Here is a 22,633-nt window from a genome sequence, read left to right as displayed (position 1 = left end):
CAGGTGAATGGTGTCTGTACTGGAAGGATTCCAAGTAGGGCGAAAATGGTTTTATTTAACATGCAGCAAACCAAGGGCAGCAGTTGATATATCCAGTACAGTCGTTTGTCACAAAGCAGTGACCTCAGTAGTAATGAGTAACACTCATAAGTAATTTTAATGTCTGAAGCTTATTATAAAGGTATGTTTCCACATAGTAATTCCACAGACCTTCCCAGGGCTGCAGCGGCTCATCTCTGGAAAGCTCTTGGATTTAGTCCTTAAGTAGTGAAACTGATTCACTTTTGACTGTCCTAGTGAAGCAGTGAAACCTGCTTGCTAACCATGGGAGGGAAGGGGAGATGACTTGATAGAATAAGGATGCCTGGCAAGGATCAGGGAACATGGCTTGTGCCACCTTTGCCTGGAGAGGAGTCTGAGCCCTCCAGCTGAGCCCTTCAGGTGAGCTGTGTGCTCTTTCCCCAGCTGGTGGTTCTCACTTTCCTATCGCCTTGTGAGGCCTAGAGTCCCTGGTCCAGTTGCATCTGCTGGATGGAGCAGCTGGGGCTAAGCACTGTCAAAGCAATAGGGTCTGGTGACTCGATTCAAGCAAGGCCCCTAATCTCACCACCTCCAGACCCAACATCTCGCTGACAGTGCCCCTCAGCAGCTGGGGACAGTCGTTTCTGGGTGGCAGGTAAGGACAGAAGTCTAGTGCAATGTGTCTAACCCTAAGGCCTCCTGTTCCCGACCATATGCGACAGCACAGGCCATCTGGTGGGAGGAAGGGGAGGCCAAAGCAGGAGGACACAGGGTGATGGGCATTGTCTTCCCCTTCAGAGACTTGAGGGGCAGGACAGCAGTTTATTTCATGCCAAGCAAGAGGTAGTGAGTAGGATGGCCTGTTCCCACAGCAGGAGGCACGCTTTTCCCAGAAAGTGCTGAGTAGCTTCCAGAGAAGGCAAAACACTGGTTCTCTTCCATTTTCTTTCCTATCCCTAGTTTAGGCTGCCATGAGGCCAAGTTCTGTTTCTAATAGGTTGAGTTCCTTGTCCTACTGAGATGTCCATAGGACACAGCCTGCCACCGCCAGGAAAAGCACACAACTCATCATCCAGTGACCATTCCAGGATGACACTGCCCACGGAAGGCAGGGTTGGGAGATTCGGCAGCACTCCAACTCCTTACTGTGGGCCTAGGGCCATTCGGGACTACTGGGCTTTGCCCACCTCGCTGAAGGTGGAAGCAGGCGCCTGCCAGGGGAAGCACGGAGTAGCGATGCAGGGGCTGAGACATCTGGGGGTGTGAGGACACGGTCCTTGAGGGAGGGCCCTGAGTCTGTCTGCAGGGACCTCCCCGTTGTGGCATCAGGGGATGCCAGCACAAGGGGAACAGCCTACTCCAGCCTTGGGTCCATGTGCCCAGGGCGGAGTGCAGATTGGGGGCCACTCCCCACCCGACAGTACGTGGCCACTTCAAGTCACACAGGTAAATAAAAAGAGGTCCTTTTAGGGGCGAAGAGAGATCATCACAGCAGCAGCTTGGCTCCTGGCAGCAATGCCCAGGGCCCCCGTTCCATATCAAACCTCTAAGCACGGCAGTCAGGACGTGGAGAATGACTGGACCTGGAGAGCCTCCCATCTTGGGGCAGCCTGCCTGGGCTTCAAAGTGCAGATGACAGTGTCTTCTGGGGTCATAGGTTCCCCCACTGCTCCACAGGAGGGAACTGGTCCACCTCGCCCACCTCTGTGCTCAGCTGCTCCCCCAGTGCGAAGGTCAGCCTGTACCGAAGCCTCGCCTTCTCCTGTAGCAGAGAGGCAGCACATGAGACGCCCTCCTCTCCAATCCCCTTGGGGCTCTGCTCCTACCACCCCTTCCGTACTCAGCCACTGGACCAGGGCAGAGAAGGGACGCAGGTTAGTGGCTGCAGCATCACAACTGGGAGGCAGTCATCCCAAGGCCCTAAACTGGGGACACCTAGAGCGTTAGGCTGCAGTCCTGGTTCAAGCTCACCTTCAGTGGATTGGCCAGCAGCATGACCTGGGTGATGGCTGCAGGTGGCTGGATGGGGCTAAACGGAGAGAGTTCTGTCCCAGACGGTGGCTGTAACTTTACTTTCATTGACTAAAGAGAGAGAGAGAAGCACCTTTGAAGAGACGGCAGGTGCCCCTGAGACAGAACCAGGTAAGGCCACAGTGAACACATGCTGCCTCCTGGATGCAGTGGTGCAAGAGAAACGTAATTTCTGCCTCCAGAGGCCCCAGGAAGCTGGGGGTACCTTGGGCACTGCCGCCTGCAGCACGATGCTCTTGATAGGCAAGGGTGCCGTATTCAGCATGGACACTACCACCACCAGCACGTCTGGCCGGCCTGGAGGGCACTCCTTGGCAAAATGGAAGAGGATGCGGAAGCCGTTTTTATCATAGGCTGTCACAGGAAGGGCGCTACCTGTAAGAAGGTGGCACGTGATTGTCTAAGGGGAGAGGGCCGAAGATGCCCAACAGAGAGCTGCAGCCAAGTGGGGAGGGCGAGGGGACCCTGTGGTGATGAGGCTCCCTGGAGGAGTCTGGGGAGGAGCCTCTATCAGAGCTTCCTGAGAATTTGAGGCAGGAACAAGCAAGGCTCAAACAGCAGGAGAGCGGCCCACCCCACCCCTTCCACTCCCCACACCGCAAGCCCCGCCTCCCCTCTTACCCCAAACCTCCAACACCTACTAGGCTTGATAGACTCCAGGGGCACGTGGACACTGGCCAGGGAGAGCTCGGGCCCCTTCATGGGGCTGCCCTGGGACTGGAAGGCAGGTGGTTGGAAAAGAGGGCTGCCGGGCCCCGTGGAGAAGGGGAGGAGAGGCCTAGCTGAGGTGCTGGTGGGGATCAGAGGGGAGGTGGTAGCCCCAGGGAAGAAGCTGGCGGAGGCAGGTTTCACCAGGCCTGAGGTCCTGGGAGGCAGGAAGGAGAACAAGGCAAATCAAAGACCAGGCAGAGCTGCTGGGCCGCCCCTTGCGAAGGCCTCCCAGGCTAGAGCTGGATCCTCTCCCCTTCCCTAGCTTCCAGATTCCAGCCTGGCAGACCAGGTTAAAAGGGAGCACCCTCAACCCCTCGGCAGCTGCCTCTGGGCCTGCCCACCTCCCGCACACCCGCTATCTCCCACTCATTACGCTTTGGCCTCTTCTAGAAGCTGATCGAGCGCATCCAGCTGGTGCGTGGTGCTGTCGCCCAAACATGAACCATGGTACCCAGGAGCTGCGGGCTCAGCCTTTGGGGCCGAAGCTGGGGCCAGTCCAGTAGGGAACAAAAAGGAGCCTGCTTTGGGGGCAGCAACGCTGGCTGGGACCACAGGAGCCTGGGAGTTGCCTGCGGGGAGTGCGGAGGGCTGGAGGAGACGCCCATCTGAGGGGCTACAGGTACCAGTCCCCGGTTTGGAGCTGAAGAAGTCCAGGTCCGACTGTTCATTCTATGGGGAATGGAAAGCGTGAATGAGTGGAGCGTGGAGGGCCCTGCAGGCAGCAGAGGGTGTGGGCATGCCTCCTCCTTTGCCCAGGACCCTACTGCAACCCTTCTGGACGAGCAGCCCTCCGAGGACAGGGCAGGGAAGTACTTGGATGTGATCCCAGCTGCACCCAGGGCACTGACCTAGGAGGTCAGGACAGCCAGCTGGTCGCAGCTAACAGCAGCTGAGAGCTAGTCAGGAAAAGGGGAGGATCCTAGTAAGTCACGTTTATAGAGCCCTTCAGTGATGGCAACTGTGCCCTTACCTGGAACAGGGGCCACTGGCTGTTACCAGCTGACTCTTTGGGAGGAACACTGGGGGCTGGGTCAGTGAGGCCTGGGAACAGAGAAGCCTGGTGAGAAGGGCTCTGGGCTCGGGCAGCTCCCACCCCACCTGCCTGAGGAAGGGTCACATGACAAAAGTGAGGTCAATGGGTGAAGTAGGGAGGCAGGTGCCCCCAAGCAGCCTCTAGAGGGGAATGGATCCTCTGTAGTCCTTACAATGACAGCCCCAGGGAGAGGGAAGCAGAGCAATACACTGGGTCCACTGTATCCACCCTGCAGTCCACACGCACACCGATGGCCTGAGGGACACTGAAGCCTCCTTCTCACATTTGCTAAAGCACACAGGGTCCCCCTCGGATGTCCTCCTGATCCCATACACCTTTCCTCTTTACCGACACCACCAGAAGCCCTTTACGCCCCCTCCCAGGACACACCCAAGCAGAGCAGCTCCTCGTCCAACAGGCAGAGGGCGTTGCTTGCGCTGTTGGGTCCTGGGGGTGCCTCGGCCTGGCTGCAGGAGTGGCTGCACCCACCTCCCGAGGCCTGCGGGGGTGGAGGGAGGACAGGGATGTCCAAGGAGGTGGGGGCAGGGGCTGAGGAGCTGCTCGGTGCATCCAACTCAGCAAGGTCGATGAGAGTGCCTTGGTTACTGGAGTGGTTGTTTCCTGGATGGATGAACAGGAGACAGGAATAGAGGCCCCTCTAATAGCTGTACAGGAGGCAGAACTCCGTGCACAGCCTCTGGCCTAATCTGAGGGCGCCTGTGCCTGGGGAACGTGAAAAGCAAGTGGAGGCGCTGGGCAGGGAAGACCCTGCTGAGCGTATCTCCCAGCCTCTGGGAAGCTGGAGAATCCCCTCGAGGCCTGAGGGATGACACACTGGTCAACCTGCACCGTGGCCTGTAGGTGGGGACTAGGGCTGGGCTGGAGTGGGGACTAGAACATTTTACCTTCAGAGTTGGGCATGGCTGAGGTAGACACCTCACCATTGATGACCTGCCCTTCAACGATTGTTTTGTAAGAGTTGATCACCCGGGAGAGGTTGTCACTGGCCTGCAGGATGTCCCCTAGAGAAGGAAAGAGACTTTTCACTCCTGGCCAGAACAACTTTCCCCACCACAAACAGATCCAAATTCCCTGGTCATCCTCATCAACCACTCTTTGCCTTTCACTCACCCAAACTATTGTCATTGTCCTCTGTCTCACTGGCTAGTTTGAATAATGTCCGCCTCTTGTTCTCACACCGATCAAACAGTTCCTGAAGAGACCCAGACATAAATCAGAGCTACCAGGGTTCTGAGAGGTCACCTAATGCAGTGTTCATGCCCAGAAAATCCCAGGGCTCCCCTGGTACCATGGTCAGTTAACGGCAGAGCTGGGCTCAGACCATGTCTTCCTGCTGCCAGCCTCCACCACAGTGTCACCCAAGATACCTGCTCAGGCAGAAAAGCCCCCAGGATGTCCCTACCTCCTAGGCTGGCACACGCCTCAGAATTCAAAGTATCTAAGTGACTGAGGACTAACGTGAGCGTCAGGGGCGCAGGGTGGGCATTCCTGCCCAAACGTGCCCAAGGCAGAAGGCGAGGCAGGGAGCAGGGGCAAGCCCGAGGGCGGGTCTGCAGAGTCACATGGACACGGGTGTACGTGCACTCCCACCTCAGGGCGAGCCACCCATGGCTCATGTGCAAAACGGGAGCGCCACCCCATCTCTACCTGGCTGCTGTGCTGATTAATAGGTCAAGGAACACCAGGTGTCTCAGAGCAGGGACTCAGCAAAGGCTGGCTCCCTTTCCCAGGGCCCAGCTCTCCAGACACGGTCTTACCTTCATGAGCTCTTTATCTGCCTCTGAAGAATCCTCTTTGCTATAATGAAGCAGCATCTCACTGAGCAGCTTTACGTTGTTATTAACCTCCTCTAAAGTGTGCAGGCGCTTGGTCACCTTCTGGATCCGAGCCTCATCCTGCATCCAAGAGAATCAGGAGAAAGGGCTCAACTGGACTCGTCCCACTAGCCCTAAATCCCGCCAAGCAAGGATCACACCTTCCGAGAGAACACGAGAGCAGAGGCCAGCCCCATAGAAGCTCTTTTCAATGCCTGGTTCCTGGGAACGACTGGCTTCAGACCCCGTCTACAGTTTTCCTTTTAAAACACCAGCCCTTGCTACCCCCAGGTTTGGCCCCATCTACTCTTGCTCCTCTAGCCCATTCTCCCCTAGAAGCCCCTCGCTCCTCCTTCCAGGTAAGGGCTGGGGACAGGGGCAAACAAGACCTAACCCCAGGGGGAGGGACCTCTGCTCTGTGGTCACAGGCTCCTCCCCCGCAGGGCCACTCACTTCCTTCACCATGGACTTGATGAGTTTGTTGGCCTCCTGCAGGTCATCTGGGTTTTTGCTTTTCAACAACTTGGCTAAAAGCTGGAAGAGGAAGGTATCAAAGGTGAAGGGACAGGCAGCACCCCACCTGGGGAGACCACAGGAACCGAGCTCCCCACAGCACTGAGCAGACCCCCACCTCATCTGCGGACACAGCAGGCTGGGATGCACTTTACCTTGGATTTCTCCTCATCATCAAAAACAGGGTTTTTGGGACGAGGTGGTGGAGAGGGGATCAGCGTCCTGTCCACAGGGATCAGGGGGTCAGACTGCACTATGCCTGAAAGGGGACGCAGGGCAGTGTTCGCTCAGGCTGGGCCACCCTGCTGCCTGCCCTTCCCCACACAGCAAGGGGGCACTCCTCCCTGTAACCAGGCTGGCAGGCCACGTGCACCTCGGCCCCTCAAACCCCAGCCCAGGCCCTCCTGCTTCTTCAGGAGGAAGGGACGCAGCCTGGGGTGACAGACACCACCTCGTTCTTCCTGGCCTGGGCCATCCTTCAGGGCTGCTGTGAGGCTGAGGGAAGGCAGGCACGTACCCTGTCTCTTCAACATGTGGTAGGCATCCTTGATCTTTGATTCTTCCGGCAGGGCCAATGTCCAGCTATAAAGCAACTCGATGACCTTGGTCTTCACTTTCTCAGACACCCTGTCCCCTAGGTACTAAGAGGCAAAGAACATGGGAAAACCTAGCAAGTGCAGGCTGGAGGCAGAAACAGAGGGCTCTCTTCATAGCAATGAAACGGTCACTAACTGGTTACAGTCCTCAAGCCTCCTCCAAGCCCGCAGGTGTGGGGTGAGGCAGCCCCAGAGGGGAGGTGGGAACTACCCGCACGCAGCAGCTGTATAGGTCTGCGGGACAGACTGTGGCTAGGCGGGGGGGCCGGGAGCACGTCACTGCATTTCCATGCACAATCTACCAGAAACACAACCGCACTTTATCTCCAAGGAGTTAGAGAAAGTCTTTAGCGTGAAAAATTGTTCCCTCTGCCATAAATGGGTGCCCAGAGCTTAACTAACACTAGCGTGCAAGGGAAGCCGAGGGGTGAGGGGGGCCAGCTGCTTGCGTCCACGTGAGCCAGGCTGAGGAAGAGGGACTGCTGTCACTAGGGGCCCAGAGGCTGGCGCTGTACAGCCCCCCTGCGCCCCTACACAGCTGCTGCTGCACTTAGGCTGGGAGCCCTGTACAGGCATCCTGTTCCCTCAGGGCCTAGCTCTCTGAGGCAGGACCTGGGGAATCTCGGATCAGTGGAGATGCTGGTTTGTGCAGTGCAAGCCAGCAGGATAGGAGAGGGGGAGGAACACAAAAGAGGTTCCTAGAAATGAGGAAACTGCCACCGACTGACCTTTGGAGAGACGACTTTGATCAACTCATTCAAAAACCGGAACTTTCCCACTTCGTTATGAAATCTCCTCCCACAGTTCTTCATGCAGGCCTCCAGCACCTGGTCCACACAAAGGAGAGGCGCTCAGTGAGGGGGTCCGGGTAGGAGCTGGCACTCAGCCAGACCCTGCACAAAAGTAGCGCTGAACAAATAATCACCCAAGGAAGGAACTAACCGGGAAAAGTCGTGTACACTGCCTCAGGGCCACAGGATTACAGACTTAAGTGTCCCTCAAATTGCAAACCTCTCCCGGGGAAGCTCAACAAGAACTAAAACCCTGATACCCAGATACCAGGACAGATCAAATGTCAGTCCTGGAAGGCGCCTGCCTGCAAGATTCTGCCCTTGTGTCGTACCGATGAGGCAACAGGCCCAGAGGTAACATTTCTCCGACTCAGGGTCCAGGGTTCTTTCCACAAGCTGATCAATGTTTTGGGGAGGTGGCAGAGAATATTTAAATTGTTATCTTCATTTTAGATGACATGCTATTTTCCCTCCCCTGCTCCCATCTAGTTTCCTCCTGGGGCCCACAAAACTGCCTGAAGTTTTCTTGTGCTGCCCGTGGCCCTGCAGCTTATGCCCAGGAGCACAGCACCCGGTGCTGCCCCCGTCTTTGTAAAGGCTCCCGTCTTTGTAAAGCAGGGTTTCCAGCTGCACCACTACTGCCATTTGGGGCAGTCATTTGCTGTGGAAGCCTGCCCTGAATGTTACACGGTGTTCAGCGGCATCCCCAGCCTCTACCCTCCAGATGCTGGTATCAGCCCCTGACATGGGACACCAAGTATCTCTAGACATTGCCCAATGTCCCCTGAGGGACAAAACCTCCCCTGGTGGAGAACCACAGGTTTAAAGCCTTCAGCAGAAGCATGCATGTGGGTTGTTTAAGCGCCTTTTCCACAACCATGTCCCCTCTCCTGTCTCCCCAAGAGCTGAATAAGTCAGGAGAGAACCCTGGAATCCTGGTTTAGGGGAGAGGCTGGAGGTGCCAAAGGGCCACACACAGCCACACATCTTGAATCCTCTTAGTCTGAATAAATGCTAAGATCTGCCCACTGGTGTGATGCCTTCACTAGTAACTGGTATTATTTTTACCTACAGAATGAATTATACTTGGCCAACTCTTACTGGGCAAGACAGCTCTGACAGCATCTCTTCGAGAAGCCTTCCCTGAGCTCCACCCTAGGCCCAGGGCCCCTGCCTCTGGCTCCCCACCCTGGCTTGGCCACTCTGCTTCTCCCACTAGGCCTTGTGCTCACACCAGCAGTGAGCTTCTCACACACTGAGAAGCTCAGTGCCTGGCACAAGGGCATGAGCCCCAACCCTGCTGGAGATGCCAGCGGGTGCACGAGCAAAGGCCTGGGCTCATGAAGAGCCACTGTCGGCATGAAAAACCTACCGTCAGGGCCTGGACCGCCTCCCATTCCTGCGGAGACTGGATCTTATGGGCCAGCAGTCGGACGGCGATCTGTGGCCTGGGAGACAAGCAGACCACACTTTCAGGACCCTGACCCTCTGCCATTTGGCTAGCCCTCCATGGCCACAGCTTTTGACCTTTCCAGTTAGCCATCCCTCACCTGCCCCCTAACAGCTTTGAGACTCACCCTTCAAGCTCTTTGTTGATCTGATCACAAAAGCCAATTATGTATTCCCAGTCCTCCTGGCGGTTGGAAGGATTGGTGGCTTTATCTTGGGACAGAACAAAAAGGAGGACAACTATTATAAAGAGCAAGGAGGACACAATAGAAGGTTTCCTCACAGTTTGTAGGTTTTGATGTAAAGAGAAGTTTGTTTAGAAATTTCTCCTCCAATAGCGACGCCTCAATAGTTCAAACATTGTTTTCTGTCTAGTATTTTGAAAGACACAGATGAAAGAGAAAACAAATCCTATGTTCTCATTTTAAGGTAAGCTAACAGCGTGTATTGAACCCCTCTAGGCATCAATCACTGTGCTATCTGTCCCTGGGATCTCAGAAACAGACTGCGCCTCAGTGATCAGCACCTTCAAGTTTAAACGGTCTTCCACGATCAAGGACAAATGCTCAGGGTTCTCAGAGGGTCGCCGAGGGTTTAAATTCCAGGAGCTAAATGCCTCGTCTCCTAATACTTGGTGTGGGTCCTCTTTTCCCTGTTATTCCCAGAACGCGTGCTTACAGAGGACGGCACCAGCTGAGGGTGGTTAAATGTGTTCTCATCTCTGATTCAGATCTTGCAGAGTCTGCCTCTTCCATAAAGCACTCTCAAGCTGTTTGCTAAATTTAGAGCTTCAGGTTCCGAAGACAAACGGAAGACTGAAGGCGTTTATCCTTTTTTAAGCACCATGCTCCTCCTGCAGATTTCCACGAGGGCCAAAAGCGTAGTGAGTGACAGAGCCTTGAAAAAGCCCTTCCCTTAAAAAAAAAAAAAAAAAAAAGCCCTTTCCTTGCAGATACTAACTAACATACATAAAATAGATAAACAAGTTCACACTGTGCAGCACAGGGAACTATATTCAATATCTGGTGTAACTTATGGTGAAAAAGAATATGAAAATGAATACATGTATGTTCATGTATGACTAAAGCATTATACTGTACGCCAGAAGTTGACACATTGTAAACTGACTATACTTCAATAAAAATATATATACAAAAGATAAAAGCCCTTCCCAGCAAGAGGTGTTGTTACAAGTTCCTGAATTCTGATTTCTCATGACTGTGTCTTCTTAACTTCCTTTTCCCCTAATATTAAGAATCACTAGCTCCACAACCAAATCCTAACAGGGACTCCTCGCCACGCCCCCGCTCCCTCCCCAACCCCAGGAGCCACAAGAGGTCAGCAGACGCCACCCTGAGGCGGAGGGAAGGCCTGCAGCGCCCAGCGCTCTCTCTGGCAGCGTTTCTGCTCTGGTTGCCAAGAAAGTTCTGATGGTTTAGGATCATATTTAGAGAAAAAGAGAAACATCAGTCCTCAGTCCTGAAAAAAGAACCAGCAGGCCCTATAAAATGCCATGCTCAAAGGGAAGGGAGATTAATTCTATCAAGAGCGGCTATTTTTTGCCACAGTGACCTACTAGCTGTTGCCTTCCAGAGAAGCCCTGCGTCTCTCCCACCAGGTGTCTGAAATCTTCTCAGGTGTTAACACGGCTTTGTTACTAATCTCTATCATTTGAGATGCTTAAAGCTAAAGCTCTCATATGACATCAAGAGGCTGTCGGATACAAAAATAAGATGGTCTGAGGAGCCATACCGACCTGTCACTATTATCATTTTGGAAACAGTCACGTACTTTGTGGTAGAAAAAAAGTAGCCCACTCACTTCCCGCTGTTTGCAACTAGAAAAGCATCTTATAGTGTATGATGTGGGCAGCCCTCCCCCGACACGTATACAAGCATCGGGCATTCACCAATGTACCCCGCCTAGGTGGCCGTAATTCCTGTAGCGTTTCTGCTTCCAAGAATACGCCTACCTCTTTTTCATTTATGGACAACATCTCTAGAATCCCACTTGCTTTCCCCCTTATAGACCTTTTTACTGCAAACCTGTAGGGAGTTCTCTACCTACACATGAGCACAAAAAGCCCTGGTTTTGGCCCTGTTGGTCCCACTTCTGAGTATCTCCTCCAACCCTCCAGCCAGTTCAGACGGCAGACCTCAGTCACCTACAGGAACTGGAAGAACCTCTGGGGATAATTCTGGGTGACTCAATCTCTCCATCTGCCCACTGCCTCCCCCAGCAGATGCACACAACCGTCACCCACTCATCATTCTCCTTCACCTGGCAGAGAAGTGACACCAGAGCCTCCCCTGCAGACTCTGCCTTCTAGAACCGCCCCTCTGGGCTCTACTCGGACTCAAGGTTCCTATTTTTGGGTTTCTGTTGAAAGCCTTGCTCTACTGTGTCTTTGCCTCTAGATTTTCTGCTCTCATTTTCAACTTACTTCCATCACTAGCCTTGGCTGTCGTGGGACCTCTGGTCAAGTAGGGATGGAAACAGCAGCATTAGCCACCCCACCTCAACCCAACTCAGCTCAGACAGTCCAGAGACGGTAAGTTCTACCTGCTAATGACTTAGAAATAAGCAGAGGCAAGGACATGGATGGAAAGGGAGTCAAGACTCAACCTTTAATGCTAGGGTCTTAACTCAAGGGAGACTTAGTCACCAAGTCTTTGTTAAGCACCCACAGAAAACTGAGTACACAGCACACTAGACACTGGCGGGACTGCAGAAAAAGTACAGGACTTGGATCCTACCCTTGAGGAGGTTATGCTCCTCTGGTGCAATACATGAGAAATAACCACAGCAAAAAAACAAGACAGCATGTGATTATAAGAGCTAATTTGGTGCAGAAACGAGACTGAAAACAAATTCATCACTTCTCCTTCCTGACTTCCCTATTTCTATATATGGTGCCACCATTCAAAAGCTCCTTTTGCTCCCACCCTCAGGCACCCAGGTCTCAAACCTCACCACTGACTCCTTCCCTCTCCTCACTCATTTCTATCAGCCAGTCCTAATCCTTTCTTCTCAACGTCTTTTTAAAACTCACTTCCTTTCTTATTTCTGGCCCTACCCCTACCTCCTTACTTCTCACCTGCTTCCAGAACTTCTGCTCCAATCCATCCTATGTAAAACCCCTGTATCAACCTTCCTAAAATACTTGATTTTTATAGTAGGTACAGTAGGAACAGGGACCTCATAACTATAGAAACTTAAGTTTCCTGGGCTGGAATTCAAGCCGTTCTAGAATTTGGTTCGACTTCCCAGCATTCTCTCCCACCTCACTCCTACAGGGACTCCTTGCTCGAACCAGCCAAACACCTGTTACCGTTTGTGCCCCAGACATGATTTGCTCCCTCCACATCACTGTCTGGGGTTTTCCTGGCCAATTTTCCCCATTCTTTAGGGCCTAGTTTGAATGGCATCTCCCCATGGGGAGCACTGTCTTCCATCCACTTATCCTCAATTTCCCAAAGAAACTGTCAGCATCTGTGGCTCTTGCCTTGTATCTTTATCTTTTTTATTTAATAATGCTTTACCCACTACAGCAGCACCTTCATCAAACTGAAGGCAAAGATTGTTTGAACTTCTTCATCTTCGTAACACCTCACGTAGCAGGTATCCAGTAAACACTGATTGACTGTGGTAATAACAGGACTTTAGAGAAAGCTGAAGTCATCAAGAGATGGCTAGTGGGGAAGGAGATTCTGGGATGGGTTTTAATGTATTTAGTGGAGCAAAGGGGACCGGGCCTTTCAGATAAGGAGAGGAATGTGCTGGTGGGACAAGAATATCCAACTGACCAAAGCAAGAACACCAGGAAGCCACAAAGAGGCAGCAGTAGGGCCGCAGCAGTGGAATGACTTCACTAAACACATGTGCTCCTCTGGGAGCAGAATGGACTGAGAGGGGCAAGGGAGAGCTTAGACATGGGGCCCAGCAGCAGCAGCTTTTGTAATTCTGGCAAACCATGGAGTGACAAGGACCTAGACTAAGATGGCACTCAACTCCAAGCACTGGTTTATTCAACTGGTACAGTTCACACCATTAAGGCATTAGAACTGTGAAGGTGGACAAAGGGTAAGGATGGAAGGAACATTGACACTGCTTCAAATGCCACTCTAAGTAATGGAAAAGGGTCAAAGGCCAGTCTCAGCTCTAGTCTCTACAGATACAATCCCTCCCCCAACCCCCATCTCCACTCTCCCTCAAAAACAGGTCTGCTGTTTCAAAATACAAGTCTAAACCTAGCCTATTAAACTCAGCTTAAGTCACTTAAATTACTCCAATGTCCCCATTAATATCTGTGAATTGAACTAATTCCAGTGTGCTTATATCCGGTTGGGTGGCTCTGGGCAAATGGATTGATTAGTCAGGCTGTCTTCTTGTGAAATTGTGACAATAGTACCTGCTTTCCTGGAATACTAAATAAATGAAATTAAATGAATGTCTTTGGAGTACTCTGAGCTCCTTGGAGAACAGTTTCATATATACAGAAGGCTTTGTGACTTGTCTGCAAATGCAGATTTTGCAAATTTAACTAAGGTTCAACTACCGTGAACAGGATTTCTTAAGAAAAGGTAGCTGGGGGAAAACAGCCACCAACTCCAAGAGCCTGGAGGCTCTAGTAAATAAGAGACCTCTACACAAGGCAGTATCTAGCCATCATCCCTTTCTTATTACTCAGTCCAATTTGTCTTCACTTAAAGAGGCCTCCAGGGGCCTCCACTAGCCCATAAAAAAGTCAACGTATTAAGCCTTCAGCCGAATACTACCTTCTATGTTAACCTGTATTTCCTTAAGAGTAATACGAGTTAGCAATTACAGCAGCAGGCCGCTACAACTACAGCATCAGACTGTCCCTCAGCTGTGCCCAGAGAGGTTACCAACAAATGACTCGTTAAGATGTTTGGGGCGTGGGGGGTGGGGAGAGGTTCACCAACACAGCTTTCCCCCTGCTTTGGTCACTGCAGGAAAAAAAAAAATAAGACCTCTGTTCTCTCTTACTTCGGGTATTTCAAACTTAAAACATTAAGCCTGAGCGGAGCGGTCACTTCTCGAACACACGGCCACAATTCTGAACCTATGTGTGTATGCTCAGTGACACCCACCGCTCCCGGAGTTTCAGCCCAAATTCGGAGCTTTTTCCTTCGTTAGGGAGTCACAGCCGCGCGCCGCCCCACCACTATCTCCCTAAAGCGCAGATGCATGTCAGTCCAAAGTACTTGGCTGTCGCCTTCCTGGAGCCTGCGGGACCCGGACAGGGCCCGAGCCCACGCCGCTGCGCGCGGGAGAGGGAGAAGGCGCCGCAGCAAGGGAGCCGGGGCCGGGCGGGGGCCAGGGCGCCCTGCTAGGGAAGGGGCGTGATAGCCGGGCGCTCGGAGCGCGGGCTAGGCCAGGCGCAGGCTGCCAGGCGGCGCCACCGCGGGGCTCGGGGAGGGGGCCTAGGGGTGCGGAGAGGGGCGGCTCGGTGGCGCGAGGGCAGGCAGAAGCGGCCGCGGCTACTCACTCAACCAAGACTCCAAGCTCTCCCCTTCCGCCTCCGCCATATTGCAGCCGCCCGGGCCGGCCCCGCGTCCTCAAACCTCGCGAGAACCTGCAAGAGACCGCCGGGGCGGGGCCTGCATAGGGGCCTGAGAGGACCGAGGGCCACCACGGAACGTCGCGCCAAGCTGCGGCGAAAATGGGAGGGCGAATGTTTCCCTTTGACTCTTCGCCTTAGACCCCGGAGTGAGATACTCTTAAGGCCCGGATTAATAGGGTGATGCACAGAGTTAAGACCCTGTGGAGCCTTTTCCTCGTCTCCCGTCACTCGCTCAGGCACGCCGAGGGCAGTCTTTATCGGGTCCTCGTGATCAGCCAAGATGGCTGCCCCCGCGGTGAAGGCTGCGCGAGGGTGGTCGGGCCTCGCCTTGGGCGTGCGGGGTCCTGTCCTGCGGCTTCCAGGGTGAGACGGCGGCAGGCAACTGGGAGGCCGCTTGGGTCTCCACAGAGAAACCTGCTGGGAAGGAAGGGTGGGCATAGGCAGGCCGTGCGGAAACCTGGAGAGACCCTGGAGTCGGGGTATCTTTAACCAGACACGTGACTTTGGTTCAGTCTGAAGGCTTAGTGATTGTCCCCCGCCCGAGGGACTCTAACTTGGAGCCGAAAGTTAAAGAACTCAGAGCTGGGACTTTGTTGGGAGCCGGGGGAGAGATGCATAGGCGGGACGCCTATCCTGAGGTTCAGGAACCTGACCTTACCGTTGGCACTTGAGGAGCAGACTTTCGTGGCCTGTTTGGGGGAGGTCCTCTTACTTCTTAGGACAAGAGCCAGAATTACTGCTGTTCAGCTTTGGCTAACAGTCTCCGCGTCGCTGTCACTCGTCGGCGGACTGGCAAACACGCCTATTGTTAAGTCAAGCCTTTTTACTTGTGGAGTCAGCTTTTGCCCTCCTCTTCCTCTTCCCCTCTCAGGCTAACCCAAGTGAGGTGGAGCCGCTATGGTCCTGAATACAAGGATCCCCAGATTGACAAGGAATATTACCGCAAGCCCTTGGCCGAGCTGACTGAGGAGGAGAAGTATGAGCGGGAGCTCAGGGAGACCCAGCTTATCAAAGCTGCGCCGGCGGCGAAAACAAGCTCTGTGTTTGAAGACCCGGTGATCAGGTTAGAAGGAAACAAACTTTTGTTCCACGGACTGGGACTATACCAGGGAGGGTCTACAGTAAAGATTCCGTGATAGAGCTGTAGGAAGCTAAACATGTTGCTTTTCTCCTTGAAGTAAGTTCACCAACATGATGATGAAAGGAGGAAACAAAGTACTGGCCAGATCCCTCATGACACAGGTAAACAGTACCTCTCTCTGTCATCTTTCTTTTCCCCGTAGCTTTGTACTTGTCTCTTGCATTTTAGCATAAGAAAGGAATGGATTCTGTATCTGTCATTAAAATTAACTTCCCAGCACGTCTGTGTGGGAGTAGGGGCTTTAATGAAGTCCTGCAGGAGTCAACAATTACCATTCCCCACCCCCACATCACATATCTCCACTCTAGTCCAGCAAAGAGGTAGGCACTTAAGATCTTTGTTTTGGAAGTGCTGAGGGAGGAGCTACACAACTAAAGAAGAATGGGATGGTGGGAGGAATAGGGCAAGGTCCTAGCTCAGCTGGGTAAACCCATTGGGCAGCCTGGGGCAGCCACCTCCACTGTATCACTTTGCAGACTCTGGAAGCTGTGAAAAGAAAGCAGTTTGAAAAGTACCATGCTGCTTCTGCAGAGGAACAGGCAACCATTGAACGCAACCCTTATACCATCTTCCATCAAGCCCTGAAAAACTGTGAGCCCGTGATTGGGCTGGTACCCATCCTCAAGGGTGGCCATTTCTACCAGGTGAGTGGTCAGGATGGGAAAGCAGGGCTGCTCATGTGTAAAACAAGAGGATGGGTTTGGGGCAGAGGGTGCTTGAGGGTGGGAGGGTCCAGAGTTGGGCCATGGTTGATAGCTTTCTAGGGACTGGCGAGTGTCAGGATCTGCTCATCGGAGTCCCTTAGTGTAAAAATTATAGGCAGAAGTTGGAAGAGAGCCAAAAAAACATCTTTTGAAGGTCCACCCCTCCTGTCCAGCATTGTGTTCTAAACGGTAAGCTTCTCACACTGATGGACTATTTATACCTCATCTCGCTACACCAGTGTCTAGCACAGCACTTGACCCATAACTGATGCTTCATCACTGTTTGTTGAACTGAACTAGGTGCCTCTCTCATAGCATTTAATTATGTTTCATTGTCATTAAGTGGATGTTCTTGTGTTTCCTTTTTCAATGTAAACTTCATAAGGATAGAGGCTTTCTCATTAATGTCTCTGCCCCTCTAGAGTCTGGCATGATACCTGGCACATAGTGGGGGCCTGGCAAATGATCCTTGGACAAGAGGGTCTTGTTTCTGGACACCCATGATCTGAGTTGGCTAGCTCACCCCAGCTGCCTGGGCTTTTCCCAGTGGTGCCTGTATCACCTTGGCTGAGCTCCATTTAGAGATGAAAGAAGCCAGTGCTTATGGTGTGTTTGCTCAATGAATGCCTCTTATGTCTGCTGCACTGGGGTTACCCAGGGGTGAGAGAAGCTCAGAGACGAAAAGACAGGCCTCTCTCCTCAGAAGCCTTGCCAGGCCTGGCCCAGAGGGAACCAAACCTGTGGCTACTTAGAGCTCTAGGAAGAAGGAGGCTGCCATCCTGGCAAGTTTTGAGACGACCCAGCTCATATCCCATCTTGCCCAGGTCCCTGTGCCGCTACCTGATCGGCGCCGTCGCTTCCTGGCCATGAAGTGGATGATTACTGAGTGCAGGGAGAATAAGCACCGGCGGATGCTAATGCCAGAGAAGCTGTCGCGGGAGCTGCTGGAGGCTTTTCACAATCAGGGCCCTGTGATTAAGAGGAAGCACGACATGCACAAGATGGCCGAGGCCAACCGCGCGCTGGCCCACTACCGCTGGTGGTAGGGGAGGGCGGAGGCCCTGCGGCAAGAAACCTCAGTGTGAGCCACTACCACGTGGAGAAGTACCTGTGGGTTAAGAGTGTCCTTCCTTTTTAAGGGCAGGCAGTCCTCATAAGGATGGAGCAGCATGTTTATTGCTTGTTGTTCTTTTCTTTGGGGGCTAGAACTCTCTCTCCTTGCCCCATCTCCTTGCATAGAGAAATCCAACTTGGATTTCTCCCAAGAAACTTAGGGCTCATCCAGCCTTCTCTTCCTTCAGCTTGGGGTGGACCTTTGGGTGATACTAAATGAAGCAGTTTTAGTATCAGAAAGAGTTTATTTGAAAGTTCTCACCCTGAACTGGTGTTGCATGTGATGTGGTACTGCCATCCATTAAAACCAGCTAGAAGAAATATGCTCATTTCCAAAGTGGTCCTTATATAAAATGTATAAAAAGCAGTGTCTGGTGTGACCTGTGCTCTGCTTCTCCCCTTTGATATCCCTAAGCATCCAACAAATGGCTGTTCATACCCATTTTACAGATGGGGAAAACTGAGGCACCAAGATAACTTGCACCAATGGTTAGAGAGTTAGGAGTTGCCCTTCTCTGCCTGGCCCAGGTCAAAAGCGATAGGAGAGAAAAGCTGATGTGGCTGTGGTGGCAGGTGTATTTGGTGTTTTCCCCGATCCTGGAATCAGGGAGGGAAGGTAATCAGGGCAGGACCATGTTGGGAATGGGGAACACCTCGGGTGCTTTTAAAAGTCTTGGAAGGGAAAGTCTTTGGGAAAGGCAAAGACTCCACTGCCAGGTTGGGAGGCGGGTAGAAGAAAGGCCGGTGCTGCTGGTGAGGAAGCCTGATCTGGAGGCCTACTCAGAGACCTCGCTGTAGTAATACTTATGGGCGGCCGGGGTCGTCTTCCAGCCGGCTGCCCGGAATTCAATGATCTCCAGAAGCAGCAGCTGGGCCAGGGAGCTGAGGCCACTTGGGAGCAGGAAGCCATCCCGGATCAGGACAAAGAGCTCATCCATGCGCTGCCTGTTCATCTTCTCCAGCTGCTCCCCGACCCGGTGCAGCTGCAGCACCAGGCAGTCCACCTGCGGGAGGCAGTGGGAGGTGACCCCCGGGCAGGGCCACCCTATCACACAGAGCGGCCATTTACTGAGCATTTGCTGTGTGCCAGGCACCGGCCTGGCCCTGTACATGTGCTTCCCCACTTCCTCCTCACACCCCCCACCCCCGGTGGGCACAGTCCACATTTTAACATGAAACGAAGCAAATTCAGAGACTTGCCTAAGGTTTCTCATCTGGGCCAGGCTAGACTCAGGCCCTGTATCCAAACTGCTTAACTACACTTTTCTACCCCCTCCAACCTCCCCCAGCACCCTGCCTGACCTCAGTTTGGCTTCTGGGCCATCTGTATCCACAGCTGGCCAACGTGCTTGTCATTACTATTATAGGTTGGCTTTCCTACTAGGAAGGCAGCCTTAGCCAGGAGGTTTTGGCTGCTCTCTGTTCTGGATAAATTCCAGACCTAGCAGCTTGCCCTGTAACTGTAACAGGACTTAAGTGCCCCCACCAGGCTCCCACCCCAGCAAGTGATGCCCTTGAAAGTCTCCATGGGCAGTGTGGGCTGGCATTCTGAGCCGAGCCAAATACAGACCACCCCCATAACGTTCTGTGCCAGGGCCACCCACCTCCTCCTCCTTGCTCAGACTGTCGGGCTGGGCCAGCCGGAAGAGGCAGTCGTAGACCGGGTTCACCAGGGCCATCATGGGCATGTTGTTCACCTACAGGGGAGGGAAGAGCAGGGGCCGGAGCACTGGCTTAGTGGTGCAGGAGACAGGCCATCTCTGCCACTGCCGCAGAGGATGTGGCTGATGGGGGCCTCACCCTCAGGTAGTCAAAAATGTTGCAGATAAAGGTGACATAGCAGACCCAGCCCTGCAGGGAGCGGGCTCGAAGCTGCTCCCGAGCCTGGTATTCCTGCTGCAGCCGGTTGAGGAGTCCGCGGCGGAAGACACTCTGGCCTGCTTGCTTGCTCTCTGCCTGTGAGCCAGGGAAAGTATGGTGAAGGGCAGTTCCAGTGCCACCGCAACTCCACCCAAGCTTCCGAGGCTGAGAACCCTCCTGTCCTCCTCTCTCGCCTCTGAGGCCAGCCCTTGGCATCTCTGCCTGCTCCTGAAGCATCTTCCTCAAAGCGTCTCCCCTCTTTTCTACCAACCCCACCCAACCTGAATGATGGCGTAGCACATGCGTCCTGCTTCCTTGCTGAACACACAGTCCTGCAGAGAATGGTCCACAATCACATTGGCCACTTTCTCCAAGTCCACAGCACCTGGATCTAGAGTAAAGACAGGTGGGGAGTCTAGAGCTGCGTAACAGTCACATTGCCTCCACCTGCTTCTAAAGGATTTGCGATGTTCACAGAAAAGCACTCCCATTACACACTTACATTTAAAGAGACCAGAAAACAGAGGAAACAACACACAGGAGCAGCTCTAGCCATGAGCCTCCTGGTGGCCCAATCAAGGAGGGTTATGTGTCTGAGAACCAAAGAATGCTCATTTTTTAGGGCGCATCTTTTCCTGGCACTAGGCTGAGGAAGGTACACTGAATAACAACATCTTTGACAGCCATTTCATGGAAGAAAATGTTCTTATAATACACACATGTGAACCCCTGACAAGAGCAGGCCAGGCTGGGCCTCCCCACAGGCTTAGCTTGGCACACAGTGGGCATTGCTAATTGTTAGCTGAGTCAAATTTGTGTCCTGAGTGCTGCAGGAAGGCACTGGACCAGGACAATTACTGTATCCCCTCTGCTAAGCAGAACACTCTATCCTCTGTCCCAAGCCAGTCAGCAATGCACACTCAAGAGCTGGCTGCAGCACTGCAGAAACCAGGTTCAGTGTTAAGGACTTAAGTGGCAGGAACTGTGTTCTCTGTGCCTCACCTTCCTTTCATGGGCACTTAGGCTTTAAAAAAAAAAAAGCTGAAGGGTGACTTTGATTCCCATCCCAAATATTGGCCTAAATGTAGCTTGTTTTCCAGTTCAAGAATTACATTGCTGACTCAGAAAATGAAGGGAGAGGGCTGAGCATCCCTGGGCTAGGGCTCAGTCCTCCAGTACTGACCCTTTGGCCCCTTCTCTGTAGCTCCGGACCCAGGCTCAGGAAGCTCCCAGTGCTCACCTTTGAGTGCTGTCTTCAGCAGCTGCTGGGTCTCTGCATCAAAAGACTGGATTTTATATTCCTCTCTACCAGGCTCACCCATGACCATCCAGCCTCAGCAGCTCTTTATTGAGGTGGGACTAATGACAGCACCTGGGGAGGAGGAGAGGCAAAGGGAAAGATCTCAGGTGTGGAACGTGGGCCCAGGGTTCCTAGGCCTACAGGCCCTGGGTAGGGCTGACCAGCGCTCGGCACCCATGCTCCTGAGCAGTCCATGGCATTCAGTGGTTGGCTGAGCGCCCACCAAGCTTGGCTTCTGATGGAGACTGGGCACCAGCCAAACACCTGCTGCACAGTTAAAGAACCCTTGGAGCATCTGGGATTACACACAAGTAGAGATGAAGGGTGAATGTGCTTAACCTCCAGTCCCAACAGGAGGCAGTCTATTCTCATCTGATACCAAGGCCGGGGTGTGGACAGGTGGATATTAGACACTTTCCCTACCTACATAAAGCTGGCCTGTAAGCTGCTGGCCCTGCACGATTGCTGGGGAGTGAGCGGGCTGCAGGCTCCATGCTGTATTCTGTCCCAGCAGGGTTCTAGGCCCCTCTCCCCAACCCGCTCCCTCAGCTTGAATCAAGAGTCCTCAGTCCAGAAAGCCCACCCCCTCAGCCCTCGGGTTGGGGCCGGCCCGCGTGGGTGGGTGCAGGAGCGTCTCTGCCGCCCTGACTCCCCTTGTCCTGGCCAGCTTCTCCCCGGGACGGACTGGTTAAGCTGGCTTCCCGAGTGGCAAAAACCCGGCCCTGCTCACTCAGGACTCCCAATTCCTGGGCTCTATCTATTCTGGATCCAGCCTCTTAAGGAGTGGAGAGGGATGAGGTGGTCCCTACTGCAGTCCCCTCACCGGACTCGGTGCCTCCCCCCCAACCAAAGGAGACGACCTTAGGGGTCTGCAGGTGTGGGCAGCTTCCCTAAACCCGAAACGCCCTTCCCGGCGGCGAAACGGAGCCTGCCGTCCGGTGTCCCGCGGGCGGGAGCGCCTCAACCCACCTGCCGGGCCGGCGCCGCGCCCGCGTGCCCGGAGGCCGCTGGCCCGGCATGGTGAGCGCGCCCCGCACCCGCGGCGCTGCTGGCACAGCCGGCCGCGCCTCGCCGCCGCTTAGGTCATTTCCTAGCGTGGCGGCATGGGCGGGGCCTGGGGCGGGGCCGGTATCAGCGGGGTGGGGCATGGGGCGGCACCGTCTCGCTAGCACCACCTCTCAGGGCCCCGCCCACGCCGCCGTAGCCGCGCAGTCCCGAGATCTTTGGCGTGGGCCAGCGACACTGCCACCACCGTCCCATCCTCTCCTCACCCGGGTCTCCCTGGGCCTGTCTGGGGCCACAATGGCTCGTTGGCGCTGGGCCGGACCTGCTTCTCGGCCCGCATGAAGCCCTCGGTCTTGAGCGGTGGCACTCCGCCTCCCGCACGTCAGGGCTCAGGTTAAAACCGGGTCAGAAGAAGAGACTCCCGGGCGGGGCGCTGTGGGCGGAGCCTAAGAAGAGCGTGGCCCGCAGCCAGCAGTGGGAGGGAGCAAGGTGGGAGGACAGAGATGGATGTAGGGGTAAGACTTTACCGGTGGTGGCCGCGTGACCCCACGGCCACTTCCCAAGGTGGAGAAGGCAGAGAGGTTGTAAGGGCTGGATCAAGGCCCACTAAGCCCCTCTCCTACTCCAAGTACAAACGCTATTGGTAAAACAAGTTGAAAAATCAGTGGGCCAGTTCAAGAGAAAGACTTCCAGTTTTCAACTTGTGGCGCGAGGTGTCTGGAGTGACCCTGAAGTTGAGCAAGCCCCTGGCTCAGTCTGCGTTGGTCGGGACTAGGGGAGAGGTGCGGCCCAGCAGCCTAGACTGGGCCACTTTTGAGGTCAGCCCTGGGTTGCAGGAGGGCATACAGAAGGGGCTGGAAAAGAACTGTCCCTTCCCATAGTAACTTAGACAAGAAAGAAGTGTTGATGGCGGTTCCCTGCATCCAAAGTTCTTTCCTCCTGT

General features: G+C 53.9%; 3 protein-coding genes across 9 annotated transcripts; 1 reads left to right on the top strand and 2 right to left on the bottom strand.

Annotated features, from left to right (window-relative positions):
- Nucleotides 1-35: 35 nt before the first annotated feature.
- GGA3 (golgi associated, gamma adaptin ear containing, ARF binding protein 3) lies at nt 36-14,661 on the bottom strand. 4 transcript variants are annotated; one of them, XM_031469053.2, is made up of 18 exons: nt 14,493-14,509; nt 14,095-14,176; nt 9,109-9,193; nt 8,904-8,979; nt 7,469-7,567; nt 6,662-6,785; nt 6,300-6,403; nt 6,085-6,165; nt 5,575-5,712; nt 4,928-5,009; nt 4,702-4,818; nt 4,187-4,417; nt 3,734-3,804; nt 3,137-3,432; nt 2,694-2,917; nt 2,258-2,427; nt 1,993-2,103; nt 36-1,783 (listed from the first exon to the last, which is right to left on the bottom strand). In XM_031469053.2, exons 5-18 carry the CDS (start codon nt 7,550-7,552, stop codon nt 1,673-1,675), a joined length of 1,944 nt encoding a protein of 647 aa, XP_031324913.1. In that variant the 5' UTR covers nt 7,553-7,567; nt 8,904-8,979; nt 9,109-9,193; nt 14,095-14,176; nt 14,493-14,509; the 3' UTR covers nt 36-1,672. The 4 variants fall into 4 exon arrangements, with proteins under 4 accessions (XP_031324913.1, XP_010996686.1, XP_031324915.1 ...); XM_010998384.3 differs by lacking the exon at nt 14,095-14,176 and having other exon boundaries at nt 14,493-14,661; XM_031469055.2 differs by lacking the exon at nt 8,904-8,979 and having other exon boundaries at nt 14,493-14,511.
- Nucleotides 11,411-17,846, top strand: MRPS7 (mitochondrial ribosomal protein S7). 3 transcript variants are annotated; one of them, XM_064495536.1, is made up of 5 exons: nt 11,411-11,531; nt 15,439-15,630; nt 15,746-15,809; nt 16,185-16,352; nt 17,237-17,846. In XM_064495536.1, the coding sequence occupies exons 1-5, from the start codon at nt 11,470-11,472 to the stop codon at nt 17,456-17,458; spliced, it is 708 nt and encodes a 235-aa protein (XP_064351606.1). In that variant the 5' UTR covers nt 11,411-11,469; the 3' UTR covers nt 17,459-17,846. The 3 variants fall into 3 exon arrangements, with proteins under 3 accessions (XP_064351606.1, XP_010996689.2, XP_010996688.2); XM_010998387.3 differs by lacking the exon at nt 11,411-11,531 and adding an exon at nt 14,669-14,803; XM_010998386.3 differs by lacking the exon at nt 11,411-11,531 and adding an exon at nt 14,791-14,930.
- MIF4GD (MIF4G domain containing) lies at nt 17,751-22,109 on the bottom strand. 2 transcript variants are annotated; one of them, XM_010998385.3, is made up of 6 exons: nt 21,957-22,109; nt 20,626-20,757; nt 19,667-19,776; nt 19,326-19,481; nt 19,130-19,222; nt 17,751-18,529 (listed from the first exon to the last, which is right to left on the bottom strand). In XM_010998385.3, the coding sequence occupies exons 2-6, from the start codon at nt 20,711-20,713 to the stop codon at nt 18,302-18,304; spliced, it is 675 nt and encodes a 224-aa protein (XP_010996687.2). In that variant the 5' UTR covers nt 20,714-20,757; nt 21,957-22,109; the 3' UTR covers nt 17,751-18,301. The 2 variants fall into 2 exon arrangements, with proteins under 2 accessions (XP_010996687.2, XP_031324919.1); XM_031469059.2 differs by lacking the exon at nt 21,957-22,109 and adding an exon at nt 21,655-21,779.
- Between the last annotated feature and the right edge of the window lie 524 nt (nt 22,110-22,633).

Source organism: Camelus dromedarius, chromosome 16 (assembly GCF_036321535.1).
Source record: "Camelus dromedarius isolate mCamDro1 chromosome 16, mCamDro1.pat, whole genome shotgun sequence".
Classification (NCBI taxonomy): domain Eukaryota; kingdom Metazoa; phylum Chordata; class Mammalia; order Artiodactyla; family Camelidae; genus Camelus; species Camelus dromedarius.
This window is presented reverse-complemented; position numbering and strand designations above follow the sequence as displayed.

Excerpts from the sequence above, each read along its gene's own strand:
- GGA3 (XM_010998384.3), bottom strand. The coding sequence starts at position 14,532 with ATGGCGGAGGCGGAAGGGGAGAGCTTGGAGTCTTGGTTGA. Across the intron at positions 6,404-6,661 it reads CCACATGTTGAAGAGACAGG|GCATAGTGCAGTCTGACCCC; the intron begins GTACGTGCCTGC and ends GTCCCCTTTCAG. Across the intron at positions 1,784-1,992 it reads TGCTGGCCAATCCACTGAAG|GAGAAGGCGAGGCTTCGGTA; the intron begins GTGAGCTTGAAC and ends TCTCTGCTACAG.
- MRPS7 (XM_010998386.3), top strand. The coding sequence starts at position 14,848 with ATGGCTGCCCCCGCGGTGAAGGCTGCGCGAGGGTGGTCGGGCCTCGCC. Across the intron at positions 15,810-16,184 it reads CCAGATCCCTCATGACACAG|ACTCTGGAAGCTGTGAAAAG; the intron begins GTAAACAGTACC and ends ATCACTTTGCAG. Across the intron at positions 16,353-17,236 it reads AGGGTGGCCATTTCTACCAG|GTCCCTGTGCCGCTACCTGA; the intron begins GTGAGTGGTCAG and ends CATCTTGCCCAG.
- MIF4GD (XM_010998385.3), bottom strand. The coding sequence starts at position 20,713 with ATGGTCATGGGTGAGCCTGGTAGAGAGGAATATAAAATCCAGTCTTTT. Across the intron at positions 19,777-20,625 it reads GCTGAAGACAGCACTCAAAG|ATCCAGGTGCTGTGGACTTG; the intron begins GTGAGCACTGGG and ends TCTTTACTCTAG. Across the intron at positions 19,482-19,666 it reads TGTGCTACGCCATCATTCAG|GCAGAGAGCAAGCAAGCAGG; the intron begins GTTGGGTGGGGT and ends CCTGGCTCACAG.